Source organism: Callithrix jacchus, chromosome 7 (assembly GCF_049354715.1).
Source record: "Callithrix jacchus isolate 240 chromosome 7, calJac240_pri, whole genome shotgun sequence".
NCBI classification, from domain to species: domain Eukaryota; kingdom Metazoa; phylum Chordata; class Mammalia; order Primates; family Cebidae; genus Callithrix; species Callithrix jacchus.
Window position 1 is genome coordinate 94,370,589 of NC_133508.1, and position 18,775 is coordinate 94,389,363.

Consider the following 18,775-nt stretch of genomic DNA (forward strand, 5'->3'; position numbering starts at 1 on the left):
TTATTTGATGGTCTCTGCTGGGAAACAGCATGGTGTAGTGAAAAGAGCTGTGCTTTGGATCAGTTAGATCCAAATAAAAATTCCTGTCCTTCTATTTACCTGGTGGGTCACTTTGAACATATTCTAACTTAAAATGCTTTTTCTTCTGTAAAATGGGAGTATTATCAAACTCATAATTATCTTGTGACGATTTTAGAAGTTATTGCATTCTCTACCTGACATTTTGTAGTCACATCATTAATGTCATTTCCAACATTCCACTAATACATCTTTACTTCTCTTCCTCCCAGCTTCGAGATGATATAATGATATAAAAGACACAGTCGTTGCCATTAAGGATCAGCTGAACACGCAATACAGAAGGGAAGAAAGGGGTATAAAATGGAATCCTAATGAGCAGAAGAAAGGAAGAAGAGCTTCAAATAGAGTGAAGACAGTACCCTGAGAATCACAAAGCGTAATTTCATGGAAGGAGAGGGATGCTATGAAAGGGCTCCATGGCAGTGCTATCTGAGCTGAGTCTCAAAGAAGCAGGTGGACCCTGGCAGGCAGAAGAGAGGCGAACTTCTTCCAGGTTTGGAGGAGAGCTGAAGCAAACTCATGCAAGCTTAAAGGGGGCTGAGCAGGGCGATGTGTTCACATTGTGCCAGGTATATTGAAAAGACAGATATCATTTGCTGCGTTGATTAGTGAGACAGAACTGCTCACTACAGTTCTTACAGCTTGACTTCGTGTCACCTTTCCAGCTTCTCAACTTCCTCATCTGTAAACTTGAGATTTTTTAAAAGCAGCTACCTCAAAGGAATGATCTGAGTGAGAAAGTACGTGTAAAGGTTTGAGTATATTTCCTGATACTTGGTTATTGCTGACAGAGACTAGCTAACTTTATCACCAGCAACCTCGTTATTATTTCAGATTTGGGGATGCCCACTGGGAGGTGAACTAGGCTGATGATATTATTCATAGATTTGGGGAATCTGCAAAATTTCCTGGTCTGCACTTTTATAGTGCTTGCTCCAAATTAAGAGATAGAAATGATGTTTTCCTTTAATATAATATCTTCCACATTCACAGGGGATTAGTTCCAGGATCTTTATAGATAACAAAATCTAAGGATATTCAAGTTCCTTATATAAAATGGCACAGCATTTGCATACAACCAACATACATCTTCCAGAGTACTTTAAATCATCTCTATATTACTTATAATACTTAATACAAAGAAAATGCTATGTAATCTCTACATACTGCTTTTTAAAATTTGTATTATTTTTTAATTGTTGTATTTTTTGCCCAATATTTTCATCCAACATTGGTTGAATCAATGGATGCAAAACCTCAGATATGAAGGGTGGCTGACTTTACATCCAAGAGGATTGAAACCAGGGTCTCGAAGAGATATTTGTATACTCATTTCATACCAGCATCATTCACAATAGCCAAGAGGTGGAGGCAGCCCAAATGTTCACTAATGGATAAATGGATAAACAACCTCAGATGGAAAACACATACAGTTAGCCCTACACAACCTCAGGTTTTGATCCCCAGTTGACTGAATACGCAGGTGTGAAACCCACAGATGCAAAGGGCTGATTGTACATTTCAATTTATACGTAGTCAAGATCCTTCAAGTTTGTTTTCACTTTACCTTTTCTATATCTAGAAAATGTTTCCTTCTCAATCAGGTGGAGGCTTGTACATAGTAACCTTCTGCAGGCCACAGACCAGAGAAGTGAAGTGAAGGGACTTCTCATGGCTTTTTAACTTCTTTTCTAACTACACAACATATTTTACCATCATTCCCTCCTCTTGCTGAGGCCATATCAACCTAAAGCTGTTACTATTGGAACCTGTAGGAAGATGTCTTTGGAGCCTGTAGGAAGATGTCTGTCAGTGCAAGCACAGCCTAGTATTTGGTAAGAGGACATATCATTCAGTAGAGAGTTTAGTCCAGTGTTAAGAACGTGGACAGGCTCTGGGGTTAGGTTAGAAAGATCTGTGTGTAAATGGGTCTGTTGCCTGTGTGACCCCATGTAAGCCATGTACCTCTCTGAGCCTCAGTTGTGCCTTACGTAAAATGAGAGTACTTGTCTAAAGGCTATCTTCAAGCTTAAATGAGAAAACACAGACAAAAGGACACACAAACAACAGATATTGGTTCCGCCTTCACGTCTACTCTCTCCTCTGCCTTTGATCTATGTGTGTTCTCTTGATGTACTGCAGAAACACTCAGTCTTACAAACATGTGTACTCTGACCATCCTAGAAGGTGTGTTGCAGTAGGAGGAGACTGCTGAAATCTCAGCACACCTGAGAACACTGTCTGCACAGCAAACTCACAGGGATAATAAAACCCTATTCTCCGGGTCATTTACTGATTATCTGCAAAGACAAAGACTCTCCAGCTCCAAGAAAGAGCATATACTTAACCTGACTCACAGCATATCAAGGACTCGAAGGACTAATGTGAAGGGCTTTGTTCTTCCCAACATCAAAATTCAGGCCCAGCCACTGCCAGAGGCAGCACACTGAGCTTAATGAAGCAGTGGGATGAACTAATATGGCAAATCTTATAGCTCTTACTACCAATATGGCCTACATCACGCTAAATTACAGCACCAGACATGATTGGACACACATAACAAAAGGAGAAGTAGCTCTCTGAATTGTAGGAATTTTGAATGCCACATAATAAGAATTTCAAGAGCCAGCTCTTAGGGGAGATTTTTTTTTTCTTTCTCCTTGTGTAAATCATTCTCCCCTACACTATATAACAATTAATTCAACAAACATTTACCAAGTACCTGCCATGTGCCAAGTGTACTAGGCAAGGAACTCACAGCTAATGGCATAACATAGAAAACAGAAACCTAATTACAGAAAAAAATGGGAAAAGTATGATTATTTTAGTAAGTACAGGGTGCTGTGAGACTCCTTAGAATCCAGGGGACTCAGGTAAGATTTTCCTGGCCATAGGTTCATTCATTTACTCCCTTATTCATTCAACAAACATTGCTCCATACACTTTGCAACATTGTCCTTAGTGGCAGAAGTAAAGTAGCTAACAAAACAGACACAGTCTCTGTCCTCACAGATCTTCCAGCCTAGTAAGTGATAAAGAGAATAAACCTTATTTAAATAATGGAGAAAATGCAAAGTGGTTGAGAGCACACAGGATGGTCATGACCCACAACTGGGGGGCATGTGGATGGGCTGCAATGGGTCACCAAAGCATTTCTGGAGAAAAGTAATATTTAACTTGAAACTAAAGAATACATGGAGTTAGCTTCGAAACACATAAAGAGAAATGCATTCCCAGGAGAAGAAAAAACATGTACAAAACCCCAAGTATAAAAAATCAACATGGAAGACTCAGGGAACTGAAATTGATTCAGTGGGACCACATGGTGAAGTATGATTGGCAAGAGTGGTGGTGAGGAATGTGCCTGGACAGGTAAGGAGGGGTCAGACCAGACAGCGGCTCTCTGATGCCATGATAAGCAGTGTGGACTTTTTCATGAGAGCAGGAGGAGGCACTCATCAAAGGGTTTTACGCAGGAGTGTAATCTGATTAAATCTCCACATTAGTGAGCATTGCCAAGAATGGCTTGGAGATGGACATCAGTGAAAACCTGAAGACTATTTAGGAGGGTGCTAGGATGATCCAGATGGGAGATGAAGGTAGCCTGAACTACCTTTGGGGTGGAGCGGGGGGCAGTGAGGAGAGGAGGAATGAATAGATTTGAAAGATATGTAGAAGGTCACATAAATTGATAATCAGTGATTAATTAATTGAGGACGTTAGGAAGCTCACAATGTTAAGCAAAAGGTGACTGAGTGCTGAAGGATGAACAGGAGCTGCCAAGTGCACAGGGTAAGAGCACTATCCAAAGGGAAATCACTGTCTGCACAAAAGCCACAGAGGTGAGGCCTGGGACCTAAAGCTTACTGTGGCTCAGGGCGGGAGGAAGTAGAGTGACAGAAGAGACGGGAACCATATTTCAAAGGGCATGATGTATTGTCCTGTGGTGTATGCTGCCAGGGTTGCAGAAGAAGTTCAAGGAGGAGAGGAGCTATGAAGGTGAGTTTGGAGAAAGCCTGACTTCTAGCAAGGGAACCAGTTAGAATGAGGTCCTGAACTAAGTCACCAATTAAACCTGAAACAATTCATCTTCAGAGAATGACCACATGAAATGAACTGTCCTGTAATAAATTTATGACCATGTGACCACAGAGAATACAGAAGTCTTTCTTCACCACAGCACATCACAGGATCAGTCTTACCATAAAGAAGTAAACTGCTTGGCCCCAAAACATTACTCCCTGCCTCCAAACCCTTTAGCCCAAGAGCTTTATTGATCAACCTCAGAGAAATTTATCTTTTCTTATAATTAAATCCTTGGTTTTGAATTTCTAAAGCTTACAAATCACAGAGTTCATATAGAATGAATAGCTCACCAAAACCCTGCCCAGACACAACAGCACCATAAATTTTACATGATGTAGCTAATCAGCTTCTATGCTCCCCTCCCCTCAGAAGAGTATAGCCCCTATCATTTTTTCACATTCTCCAACTCTCCAGCATCAAGCCACAGGGCAAACCCACAGAATGCATTCTGGGAAGAGAGTACAGACTTCAGCACTGGTACGGCAACTCAGGCAGATAAGTCCCATGACCTGGGGCAAGTCTCTTGACCTCTCTAAACATTATTTTCTTATGTTTTCAATGGGGTGATGTAAGAGTTAGGCTCATTAGGGACAATTTATCTAAAATGGCTCACATGCAGGAAGCATACATGATGGCTATTAATACATCTTTGCAGCTTGACGACATGGTTCATTTTCCTTTGTACTTTCTATTCATTCCCTCAGTTATTCTTGGAGCAAGTAACCATTGAAGAGTTTCTTTTTCTTACCAACAACCCCATATTCCTCTAGAGAAAAGGATACCTTCTATCTCTCTATATTTTGTATACCACTAGACATGTGCTTCCTCTCAGAGGTGGTGGGAGTTGGGGGCCACAACGGAAAGGAATATTTCTTCCTCTTGATTCTACGTATAGAGTTTGGTGCTAGGTTTTTTACATTTGCGAACTCATGAAATCTTCACTGCAATAGTCTAAGATAGGAACTACTATTATTCACAATTTACAGATGAAGAAGTTGAGACCCAGAAAGATTAGGTAGCTAGCCCAAGATAGATGAGTAGAAAATGTGCCGAGCCTTGACTCAAACTTAAGATTATCTAATTCTAAAACATGGTCTCTTTTCAGAAGCCTTCATTAAAAGGAAGAGGAAGCAAACACCCTGAGAGGTTAATGAGGTGAATCCAAAGAACGTATATGTTGTTTGGGATCTATTGAGTTGAAGGAGCTCCAGCCAGCAAGCCATTCACAGGTTGTAACCCTGGCTCTGCCAGGCCAGCAGAGTGACCACTGGCAAGTCATTCTCCACTTGAGACCCATCTGTGACAACCGGGCTCTGTTCTGCCACCAAAAATTAACTCCTTATAACGTTTTATATACGTTTTATATACTTCCAGAAAAAGCATATAATGTTTTATATACTTCCAGAGAAGTTATTCATGTTTTAATCTATACAGACTTTCAGAGTATTGTGTTACTTGTGTTTACTAAAATTAAAATTTACTTGCTTTTTGTCAGGAAGGCAATGAAAAGAATTTTAATAAGAATTGTCCTCATTTTGATAAATATAAAATATTTTAATTAATAACAATAAACGGAGTCAAAGTAAACCTTACGCATTTTACGAATAGTAATAGATTGGGAATGAACAAAAGCAGTAAAGTAGAAACACAATATTTTTTCAGAGAAGGAAAAGACATAATAATCTGAAGGCACCCCCGCCGCCCTATCCTCCTAGCTAACAGTTCCTTAACTACAGTGTAGATGAGTCAGAATCTCCTTCTAAGGCATTTCTTTGCTCTTCAGAAGACCAAGCATAGGCTGGGCTCATGCTGGGGCTGCATAAATGTTTGTGAACAAAAGAACTAATTAATTAATGATGCCCCTCCTACATTTCAAAATTGGCCAAGCAAATATGTCGACATCCATTTGGCGGCTGAGAAAAGTGAAGCTCAAAAAGTAGAAGTGACTTGGCTGGGCATAGTGGCTCGTATCTGTAATCCTGGCACTTTGGGAGGCCAAGGTGGGTGGATCACAAGGTCAGGAGTTTGAGACAAGCCTGGCCAACATGGTGAAATCCCGTCTCTACCAAAATTACAAAATTTAGCCGAGTGTGGTGGTGTGGCCTGTAATCCCAACTACCTGGGAGGCTGAGGCAGGAGAGTATCTTGAACATGGGAGGCAGAGGTTGCCGTGAGCTGAGATTGCGCCACTGCACTCCAGACTGTGTGACAGAGAAAGATTCTGTCTCAAAAAAATAAAAAGGAGAGGTGACTTATCTGAAGTTAGACCACCTGAAAGTGGTGGGCTTAAAGTATGAAGCCAAATACCCAGTATCTTGACTGACCCCAGGCTGCCTCTCCTGCAGGACAAGAGTAACATACAGAAGTGATGACAAATATGCCTGATAAAAAGATTGTTTCCTTTAAAAGTTAATCTCTCGGGATCCTGATGATCTAATGAGATAATCAATATGACGGCAATTTATAAGCTCCTATGTTGTAAGTCAATGTTAGCGGAAATTATTTCCTAGGGCTAATGACCAGTTGAGCAGTCATGAACCTGAGTGTGGCATTACTGAAAGCATTCTTTACCCTAAACTGACTAGAATTTTTCAAGAACCCTCCAAAAATGAGCACAGCTGCAAGGGACAGAGGCTTCACACTCGGTTTGATATGACTCCAAAGCTGTGGCATCTGCCCTGTGATCACTGACTTCTCCTGAATCCCATTAAACCCTTGATTCTTGGAGCCAAAATTCTCCTGGGAGAAAATATGAAGGTAGATTTTGTCACTGTCATTGTTGTTAACTGATGATCTCTGGATACAGCACTAACATGAAATATAAGGAAAGTAAAAAGTTACATGATTTCCAGATGTTTCTAGAAAATAAGGAGGTAATAGTGAACTGTGATCTCAGAAAGAAGAGGACAGAACATTAACACTAAGCCACGCTACACTGCAGACCCCAACAAGCTAGTTCTTTACCCACAGTATCTCCCTTGCCTTCCTTTCTTTCCTTCCTTCTTTCTCTCCCTCCCTTCTCTTCCCTTCTCTTCCTCCCACCCTCCCTCCTGTTCCTCTTTCTTCACTCTCTTTCTCTCTTTTGAGACGGAGTTTCGCTCCTTTTGCCCAGGCTGGAGTGCAATGGCACAATCTTGGCTCACTGCGACCTCCTCCTCCTGGTTTCAGTGATTCTCCTGCCTCACCCTCCCAAGTAGCTGGGATTGCAGGCACCTGCCACCATGCCCTAATTTTGCATTTTTAGTAATGACAGGGTTTCACCACATTGGCCAGGTTGGTCTTGAACTCCTGACCTCAGGAGATCACCCGCCTAGGCCTCCTAAAGTGCTGGGATTACAGTCATGAGCTACTGCACTTGGCCCCCTCACCTTTCTAATGACAAGTGGAAGTATTTACCTACATTCATATACACACACCCCTCCCTTTAAAGATAAGAGAAATCAGGCTCAAGGAGGCTAAATAACCCGCCTTTGTTACACAGCATATAAAGAGGAGAGTTAGAACTAAAACCCAGTTCTGCTGTGCTCCAAAGTCAGTACTCTTTCCACTACACTAAGCTGCCAGTTGGCACTAACTGGAAAACTCCAGGCACTGCCCCCAGAAATATCTGTCTGTTCCTCATGGGACACATTCCTCTACCATGATCTTCCACTGGGTGCCCTAATAAGAGATGACAAATAACAAGAATAGTATCAACTGACTGTCCTCCTTTGATGACTGGTAACGAACCTGAAAATATACATTCTTTTCCTTGGGCCCTCCATCAAATTCCACTTCTGGAATGGACACCATTTGACAAGCTTTATGCGTGGTGACACAATCCAATAAAAACAAAATGAAAAAAACAACTTTATTTTTCACTACTTGCATCCCCTATTTGAATTGTGAATACTCTAGTTACATTTCACAAATAGCCTGTCTAGAAACCCATTTTGTGGTGAAATATTCCCCTGTATGACTTGTATTTGAAACCTTCTGGCTTGCTTTCAACACCCTGGCTTAAAGAACGAGGGTGATAAGTTTGTGAGGAACTGTAAAGGCCTCTTAACTTTCTTTATGCCACTTTTTCCCACAATAGATGACCCACATTGTCAGGTATTCTTTTTCAAGAATTAAAATACCTGTCCCAGGAGCCATCTAAATATTAATAAGAGGGGGGAGAAAAACCACTTCTACTTTGTAATATCAGGTAATATGGAAAACGCACTTATGTCAAATAACAAACTAGGACATAAAGTTGTAAGAAGAGTATAATGTCAACCACATTTTATGCTGGAAGGTCAGTCCGAAGGATGTAACTTAAAATATTAATAGTAGTTATTTTTCTTTTATGGGAAGCATGATTACTCTGTCTTTTCTGTTTTCAGCAATAAACACACATAGCTTTTAAGAAGTTAAATAACTGTAAAAAAAGATAACATTCTCCAGAAAGAGTCCTAAATATTATTCAGTGTTTCATTCCTTTTTTTTTTTCTTCCCTACCCTCCGGCCCATGTCCCACACCTTGAACCTGAGTGCCCAGCCCCAGCAGGATGAGCATGAACAAGAAGAGCACAGACCACAGCGGGGAGATGGGAAGCAGAGTAAGGGCCTCAGGGTAAGCCACGAAGGCCAGGCCAGGGCCGTGGTCTGCCACGCGGGACACGTCCACGCCCAGGTAATTGGCCATGAAGCCGAGGATGGAGAAGATGACGAAGCCAGCATAGACACTGGTGGCACAGTTGGTGATGCTGATGATGACACTGTCCCTGATGGAGAGGAAAACAGTTCAGCTCCCCTCTCCCCAGTTTGGGCCAAGAGGAGACATGGAGACAGGGAAAGTTCTAGAAACAAAGGCATCCCCAGCTCCTTTTTTTGGGGTGGGAGACAGGGTCTCACCCTGTTGTCCAGGCTGGAGGGCAGTAGTGCTATCAGCTCACTGTAGCCTTGATATCTTGGTCTCAAGCAATCCTCCCACCTCAGCCTCCTGAGTAGCTGAGACAACAAGTATGTGTCACCACACCCAGCTAATTTTCTTTTTTTTTCAGTGTTTCATTCCTGTCAAAAATCATGAGGATATGACATTAACTGATAAAAATCATTATATAAGGATATAACATTAACTAATACCAGACACAAGGGTTGTCCAAGAAAAGAAAGTTATACACTAATCTTGCTGATAAATATAGATACAAAAACCATTCCTTAACCGAACAGATCAAATCCACCAGGGTGTAGAAAATAATACCATTATGACCAAGTACGATTTATTCCAGAAATGAAGATTTTAAAATCTGTCAATTAAATCTACCACAGTATAAATTATAAGAGGAAAAAATATGTATAATCATTGAATACAGAAAAAGCATACAATAAAATTCAACGTGCAAATTTAGAATTAAAAAATACTTCCTAGAAAATATACATAAAGTGGAACTAATAAAGTATCCTTTTTTTTTTTTTTTTTTCTTTTTGAGACAAGGTCTGGCTCTATTGACCAGGCTGGAGTGCAGTGGTGCAATCTTGGCCCACTGCAACCTCACTTCACAGCCTCAAGACATCCTCCCAACTCAGCCTCCTGAGTAGCTGGGACTACAGGCACATGCTACCATGCCTGGCTATTTTTTGTAGAGACAGGGTTTCACCATATTGCCCAGGCTGGTCTCAAACTTGTAAGTGCAAGTGATCCACCCATCTTAGCCTCCCAAAGTACGGAGACTATAGCATAAGCCACCATGCCCAGCCAGAAAAATATCTTTAGTAAAAACTCAAACATCACTTAAATGTAATCTAGAAGCAATCAGGAACAAGATAAGGACATTTACTCTCACTGAATTTGACAATGACAGATCCAGCCAATTAGACAGAAAAGGATGTAAGTACTAAAGGATTTCTGAGAAACTTATTTGCAGGTTATATGCTGTCTCCATAGAAAATCCAAGCAGAGATGGAGAAAGTATTAGTAATAAAAGAGCCTAACAACCTGGGTTACATTCAAGATTCAATATCAGTATACAAACTGTTTATTCCTTTTAAAGTTGTATTAATTTCATCCAAGTTAGCAACATTTGTTTAATGAAATATTATTACATTGTTAAAACTGAACAACAAGAAATGAATTAATATTGTTACCTGCATGTTTTCTGTGTGTGTGTGTGTGTGTGTGTGTGTGTTTTAATATATATACTTTAAGTTCTGGGATACATGTGCAGAATGTGCAGGATTGTTATATAGGTATACATGTGCCATGGTGGTTTGCTGCACCCATCAACCCATCATCTACATTAGGTTATTTCTCCTAATGCTATCTCTCCTCTTACCTCTCATCCTGGATAGACCCCAGTGTGTTATGTTCTCATATGTTCTCATTGTTTAACTCCCATTTATGAGTGAGAACATGTGGTGTTTAGTTTTCCATTCCTGTGTTAGTTTGCTAAGAATGCAGCTTCATCCATGTCCCTGCAAAGGACATGAACTCATTCTTTTTTATAGCTGCATAGTATTCTATGGTGTAAAAGTGCCATATTTTCTTTATCCAGTCTCATATTGATAGCCATTTGGGTCAGTTCCAGGTTTTTGCTCTTGTGAATAGTGCTGCAATGAACATATGTGTGCATGTATATATCCAAGGGATCTATTTTTTTTTTTTTTTTTGAGATCGAGTCTCGCTCTGTCACCCAGGCTACAGTGCAATAATGGTGTGATCTCAGCTCACCTCAATCTGTGACTCTCAGGTTCAAGCAATTCTCCTGCCTCAGTGTCCAGAGTAGCTGGGATTACAGGTGCACACCACCACGCCCAGCTAATTTTTATATTTTTAGTGGAAACAGGGGTTCACCATATTGACCAGGCTGATCTTGAACTCCTGACCTCAAGTGATCCTCCTGCCTCAGCCTGCCAAAGTGCAGGGACTATAGGCGTGAGCCATTACACCCAGCCTCCCTCTCTCTTTTTAATGTATATGTACCTTAGCCCAGGCAAATGTATTGAGAATAATAATTATGACTGTTGCATACTTACAAACAATTGCACAATATTGTTCTGGGACAAATTAGCTATATACTTTTCAAGGGTCTCTTGGGTATAAAATGGGATAAGTAGAAACATTCTGTAATGGTGATGATGATACAGGTAAAGTGGATGGGGGATGGGGAGGAGGAGAAGGAGGAGATGTGGTATGTTATGGATATCTGTGTTTCACCCAAATCCGTATGTTGAAGCCCTAAACCCCTGTGGCATGATGTTTGGAAATGGGACCTTTGGAAGGTACTTATGGTTAGACAACATTGTGAGCGTGGGGCTCTTGTGGTGGGAAAGAAGAGAAAGAAAGAGTTTTCTCTCTTTCTACCATGTGAGGACATGGTGAGAAAATGACCATCTACAAGCCAGGAAGAGAATCCTCACCAGGAACCAACTGGCTGGCACTTTGATCTTAGACTTTCTAGCCTCCAGTTCTGTGAAAAACATGTTTCTACTGCTTAAGCTGCCAGGTCTATGGTGTTTTCTTACGGCAGCTCAAGCTAATTAAGACAAGATGAATGATGAAGGAAGAGAAAAAGAGAAAAGAGAGGAGAGAGGACAAAGGAGAAAGATGACAGGGAAGGAAGGGGAAGAGAAATAGAAAAGGAAAAGGATGGAAAAAGAGGAGGAAAATGACAACTAACCTTTGTCGAGCATTTAATGTATGCCAAGTAATATATTAAGTATTTTATTTGCCTTATTTTCATTGATCTTTATAGTGAGCCTTTGAAGTCTGTAATATTATATATCCATTTTATACGAGAGAAAAATGAGGCTCAGGTTAAATAACTTTCAAAGGTGACATAGTGAGAAAGTGGGTACAGCCAGAATTTGAATCCATCTCTGTCTACCCAAATTCCATGGTACTCACCACTCCATAGAGGACACTCATCACATATGTTTTATGCTGATTTCAGAGTTTTTTAGGACATGAGGATGAGGAGGTTCTAAAAGGGTCATCTTCATGCTGTCATCCCAAATCCCCAACTGAGCCAATGTCCTAAAAACCTGAATCCTCTCTGCAGAATGCTTCTGGTTTTGCATGTTAAAATTAAGAATGAAAAATATGCACTAAGATAACATTTTTAATGCATTAAGCATTCAAAAGTGCAGGTTTAGTGGAAAGGTTAAATTTGAGGCAAAAATATAACTTGTCAGTTTCCACTGAAAAAGCATTTGAATTCTAGTACATACTGGGCTCTGTGACCTTTTTTTTTTTCCACATAGCAGTCTACCAAGACATGTTCTTTCATCCGCTTACTTCCTATTACTCTTAGACCATGATGCACAGAAAACAAAGTTTATATTAATTTTTAGGGAATAAAATAGACTGTCTCTAAAACATTTGTGTTTCAAATAAACATCAAAAGCAAAATTTATAGTCCTTCCTGGGCTTTTGGCTGTCCAAGAGCTGTATATATATTACAGTTATGTCCCCTACTTCATATAGAGTGTCAGACAGATGCCATCACAAAACATAACTGGTCAGGCACAGTGATGTCTCAAACAAATCTCTGCCTATACAAAATAGTCAAGGGCATCCCGGTTTGCAAGCCCACATTGACAGACTTCGAGACCTGAAAGAGAGCTCTGTCAATCCCCTCCCATGCAGCTGAGAAAACAAGGGAGAGCGAGCAGAAACCACAGGGAGAAAATACACACACACAGAGAGAAAGAAGTTGCTCATATTTAATTGACAGGGGGTGAAACTTACTGAAAAACATGGTCCTGAAACCATGGGACTAAATTCTCCAGAAAACACGAAAAGTGACAGAATTACTTTATCATCACACTATGCCTGCAAATCTTCACTGCCAGATATCTCGGCTCCTCTCTGTCAAGTACTTTCTAAGTGCTGAGACTTAAAATGTGAATAAAACATACAGTTCCAAAGGAGTTTACGCAGGATGTTTTTAATAAAATGAAACATTAACCAAGTGCTAATGAAAAAAAACAAAAACATTTACATCAATTTGGGGAGTAAGAAAAGGCTCCCCCAGGAGGCTTTCCTAAATACAAACCTTGTGAATAAGCAGAAGGTCAGTTAAAAAAAAAAAAAAGATCAACAAAAAAGGACTTCAGGCTGGATTAAGACTCCAGTGATTCTTAAAGTAGGGTCTCTGGACCAGCAGGACTGGCATTACCTGGGAACCTGTTTTAAATGCAAAGTCTTGGGTCCTACCGCAGACTTACTGAATCAGAAACTTTGGGATAACATTAGCAATGACTGCTTTAACAAGCCCTCCCAGTGATTCTGGTCCTGTCAGAGTCTGACAACCACTGGTACAGGCAAAGATGCACTACAGAACATCTGGAGGGTAAACAGGGACAGGGAAGTGGGGTGGTTAGGCAGAGATGTTGCTGGAGGGATGGAGAGAAGGCATATGCAAAAGAACTTTGTATATTATGAGAAACATTTTGGATTTTATCTGGAGAATAATGAAGTACCATTCCATTATTATATTATAAATACAAAACACACAAAATAAATATTTAAAAATATATGCGATCATAAAGACACTTCTTTTCATTATTCCAGAGATTTAAAAACGCATTCCTGTGCAGAAAACTAGCCACTACAGAAGGTCAAATTCAGCCCTACCTTTCTTTCTGGAGTCTTTCTTGGCGCTGGTTTTCACAGCTACTTGAAGTTCTGTCTCAGTTGACATCCTACTTAATCCTTAGTCCACTTCACACAGATCCCGGGCCTCGGCCAGGCTCATTGAGGACTCTTCTCCAAGAGAAAGACTCCTCCCTTCAGAAACGACACTCTGAGCTGCACATTTCACTCACTCTTTTTGAGTGCTGCAAATCAAGGCAAGAGAACATTCAGAATCATCACTGTTATGAAGTTAAACAGAAGTTTTTCAAAAAGTGAATTGGCAAACATACAAACAAAATCTTGGTCTTCATGCAAAAACTGATCCCATGGCTTCATGATGACATTGACAAGGCTTATACAGCAAAGGGAATGACAGGCTTAGCGGCAAAACTGCTCAAACTAGGTAACTCAAAATAGATCTTTAAAAGTCTAGATTTGGCTGGGTGTGGTGGCTCACGCCTGTCATCAGTACTTTGGGAGGCCAAGGCGGGCAGATCACCTGAGCTCAGGAGTCTGCTACTAGCCTGGGCAACACGGTGAAACCCCGTCTCTACTAAAATACAAGAAAATTAGCTGGGCATGGTAGCGAGCGCCTGTAATCCCAGATACTCGAGTGGCTGAGGCAGGAGAATTGCTTGAACCAGGAGGCAGAGATTACAGTGAGCCGAGGATTATGCCACTGCACCCCAGCCTGGAAGACAGAGCAAGACTCTGTCTCAAAGAATAAAAACAAGTCTAGATTTGTAAGAGGGACAAAACCCAACTCTGTTTTCTACGTTCCTTATTTTCAAGCATTAGATGCTAACCAGAAAATATAGCAAAGGTATGTCCTGATCAGCCCCATGGAGACATTTCCAACAAGAGAGCACCCATCCATCAGCCAAGCTTGATCAGCACCTTGGCAGCAAAAGCAGATCATATGGAAGTGACCTGTGGTCTGTCCCTCTGGCAGGCATCAGAGGGGACATGGAGTTGACATACAATTGGGCTCCAAGGGTAAGGTGACAAATGGGGCTGAGAAACTTTCCAGCAAGCCAATTTTTATGTCAGCTTTTCCTCCAGCTATAAAAGCAGACAAGCATTTAATGTGCAGAGAAAAAGAAAAGAAACAGGCAGACAGATTTCATTCATTCATTCTCTAATAAATATGCATTGAATAATACCAGGTTCTATTAAATTCAGACACCATGCTAGGAAGAGAATAATGATAATATTGAAAATACAACCACTTCACTTACAGGTAGTATTTACTATATACTATGCCCTTAGCTACTGCTTTACATATAATATCTCACTCAATCTCATTTAAATTAAACTAATGTACAATATTCTCTCTGACAATAGTCCTTTCCTGTGACTATCTGATAGTTATATCTAAGAGTTCTATTAAAAGTAAACATTTCACCAATTTCCACTTTTGAAAAATATTTTTAAAAAGCTACTAGAAATGGATCTTCAAATTGTGCAGCCAATTCTTAGTTCATTCCACAGATCTAGAACAGTTTAATAGAAACGACAACCTCGAATGCCAGTTTCAGTTCAAAAAGAATAATGACCCAAACCTCTTAATCATGACAATCTAGTTAATCTTAACAGAAAGTCTAATATAAAAGCCACATGAAATTGTAGTAAGGCTTAAATATGAGGAAATTATCACCTTAGTCCAAAGAAAGCTGTTTTATTTATATATAAGCTAACTATTTTTTAAAAAGGAAATAGCCCAAATAAAAGTACTTTATCTAGTGAACCTAAGGCTACAACTAAGAAAAACAGAAAGTCATCTTTGTAAAACAGAGTCCATGAAACTGTACATAGAAAATGAGAATTTATCCTAATACTTTTGTACCATCAATCTATACCTTGCCACCAGCCCCCACACCCTTTCCAGCCCCTCGTCTCCAAGACAACAATCAATGGGAGATTGCAGAATCACAAAACTTGGTCATGTATAAACATAATTAAATTTGTTAATAATATTTACCATTTTATTGCAGCAAATATTTACTAAGAATCTACCATGGGCCAGGTACAAATACTAGCTCATTCACGTTAATAGACATTTGCCATGTAACCATGCTGGCCAAGAGCACATAGTCAAAGGCTGGTTCCTGTCCTCAAAGAAGCTCAGTCTAACAGAGGTATCACTCATGCAAGGGACTGTGATACACATATGTCACCAAAACTAAAACAGGCATAAACACCAGGCATCCTGGAGCAGCAAGGTACAAGAATTCATCTTTGCTTGGAAAACTCAATAAAGCTTCAAAGAGTTTAAGCCTTGCTCTGTAAAATCTTGAAGATTTATGTTTCTGTCAAAAGGATAAGGGAAAGGACCACTAGCTTCTCAATAAATATATGTAGAATGAATGAATGAATGAATGAATGAATGGTTGTTTCAGGCAGAAAGATCAGCATGTGTAAAAGCAAGGAGGGGTGAACTCAACAACCAAACCAGTAAAAGGAGGCACAAAGTCTACCAGGGAGGTAATGCACTTTCCCATCTTCTCAGTTTTTCCTTGTGCTGCTATCTTTCTATGGAATCTCTTGTCTCAAGTCTGCCTTGACATTTTATTGACTCCTCAAGGTTCCGTTCAAAGAGATATCACAGGCAGAAAGATGTTCTGATCTCTCTAGTAAAACAGACTCTCTCAACTTATTTTATGATCTGATTTTTGGATAACTTCATTTCAGCCACTTACAAGCCACATGATCTGAAGAAGTTACTCAACCTGTATTTGCCTCAGTTTCTTTATCTGTACAATGGAGATAATAGTGCCCACTGGGGAAGCTGCTGAGGCAATTAAGTATCATCACACACCTATTGTGATTGGAAGAGCATCTGGCATGCTTCCTGGTAAGCATTCAATAAATATTAGGCACATACATTCCTGTGCCACTTACTCAAGACCACATGGCTTTCATGGTATGTGAAAGTCTGTATCATCTCCCCTTTACAAAAGAGGACACTGATACAAGTTAATTTTGCTTTCTGAGGATGAATTGCAGGAAATGGTAGTATGTTGGTCTTGGACACAGTAGGTGCCTAATCTATAAATTCAGGAAGGAGCTTAAATATATGGATTTTACACATTTTCAAGAATTTTTTAAAGGCAGTATATAAAACTGGATTGGATTTGAGCCATTTTCTCTTCTTCACCTTTATAAATCACAATATAGCATATCTCCCTACTCCTATCTTCCAAAGACGCTTGTTCAACAAAATATGATTATGTTCAAGTACTACAAGCATTACTTGTGAATTTCTGAAGTACATCCCTATATCAATAATGAAAGGAAACCACCATCCTATTCTGAATAAAAACTTAAGTAAGGAAGCTACAGTACTGAGAGAATGTACCACAGTGTGGACCTTAGCATCCTCTTTAATTTTCCAAAAGGCAGAGGTTGAGCAAATGCTGTGAAGTAACTCCAAATTATTTAGGAAATTCGCTTCTTTGTAATTAAGGAGATTAAAGTCCTCCAGGGCCAGAAACCATGTGACAACTCAAATCATTTTCCCCAGTAAAAGCTGTGAAACCCTATCAGTTAAATTCAGGCTTGCCTAGAATTTTGAAATGCTTCAATAATATTTCTTTGTTTCACACAATCTGCAGTAATTTAATATTCCTGAAGTGTGTCAGGTTTTTTATAATGAGCTCTTCAAATCTAAATGTGAATTATGTAACATTCCACTACAGACATTCTGTCTAGTGAACTGCTTCTAAAATGTAAAATTTCATGTTTAGTGATGGGGTGGGGGCCAAAAACACCAAACCACAAAGCAGAGAAAACAGATATGTCTTTTTTTTTAAACGAAGCATGAAGGGTTCAGCAGCTCCAACAGAACAAACATGCAGTAAACACATACTATAGCACACATTTGTGTTCTTTCTTTCCCCTTTCTCTCATACAATCTTACAATAAAACAGCTATTGTTTATTGAGGGCCCACTATTTGCCAAGTACTATGCTATAAGCTGTTCTGGCATTATTTGATACAATTCATTCAACTACTTGAAGCATCCAATATTATTATCTACATTAAACAAATGAAGAAACTGAGGCACAAGCCAGCTTAGGAGCCTGTGCAAAGCCACATAGCTAATAAATAGCACAGCACAGAGCAAGTTACAAACCACTCGTCTCTCCAACTTCACTCAAAGCCCTCCCAGAATTCCATCAGTGGATGAATGGAAAAACAAAATATTTGTACGATGAAATATTATTCAATTATAAAAAGGAAATGCAGTACTGATACACACTATAATGCGGATGAACCTTGAAAACGGCAAGCCAAGTTAGGCAAAATATGTTGCATATTGTATGGTTTCATTTATATGAAATATCCAAAACAGATAAATCCTTGGAGATGAAATACAGATCAGTGGTTGCCAGGGTTAGGGGAGGGGCATAAGGCTGAAGAACTACTTAATGGGTATGGGGTCTTCCTTGGGAGTGATGAAAATGTTTTGGAACTAGACAGCGGTGAGGGTTGCACAACATCATGACTATACTAAGTACCACTTTAAAATGGTTAATTTTATGTCAACATGGAACAAAGGTTTTTAACAGTACACAAAAGAAGTCTCAGTTTTCTCAGCAGTAAAATGGGAATGCCACCATCAAGTATATGAGATTTGGAAGATAAATGAGATTTTGGCGCGAGCTCAATCTATAGCATGCTATCTTTTATCTTCACAGAAACAAACCAGATAACACGGAAGTTGTTTTTCATAGGGAGGAACTGGGTGGTAATGGAGATATGGCAGAGGGTGATACTTTCCAGAATATAGCTTTTTGCATAATTTCCACGTTTGGAAGTATATTAATGTATCTGAGAAAAATTAAACTAATAGGGATGGTAAGCGGGAACCTAAAACTAAAAGCAGACTGAAGCAAATCAGGTCGATTGTATGTTAAATGGACATCCTAAGCACACTTGCTGAAGCGGTAGAGGGGAAAAAACGTTATTAAATAACTTGTAAACACAGAGTTGGATGGCTCACAC

General features: G+C 39.8%; 1 protein-coding gene across 30 annotated transcripts in view; it reads right to left on the reverse strand.

Annotated features, from left to right (window-relative positions):
- DAB1 (DAB adaptor protein 1) overlaps window positions 1–18,775 on the reverse strand; it is a 1,273,242-nt gene that overhangs the window by 285,656 nt on the left and 968,811 nt on the right. For all 30 annotated transcript variants that reach the window (XM_078331967.1, XM_078331988.1, XM_035253001.3 and 27 more), the window contains one exon: window positions 13,769–13,971. In XM_078331967.1, the coding sequence (XP_078188093.1) occupies window positions 13,769–13,835 (67 nt within the window). In that variant the 5' untranslated portion in view covers window positions 13,836–13,971. The remainder of the gene's footprint in view (window positions 1–13,768; window positions 13,972–18,775) is intronic.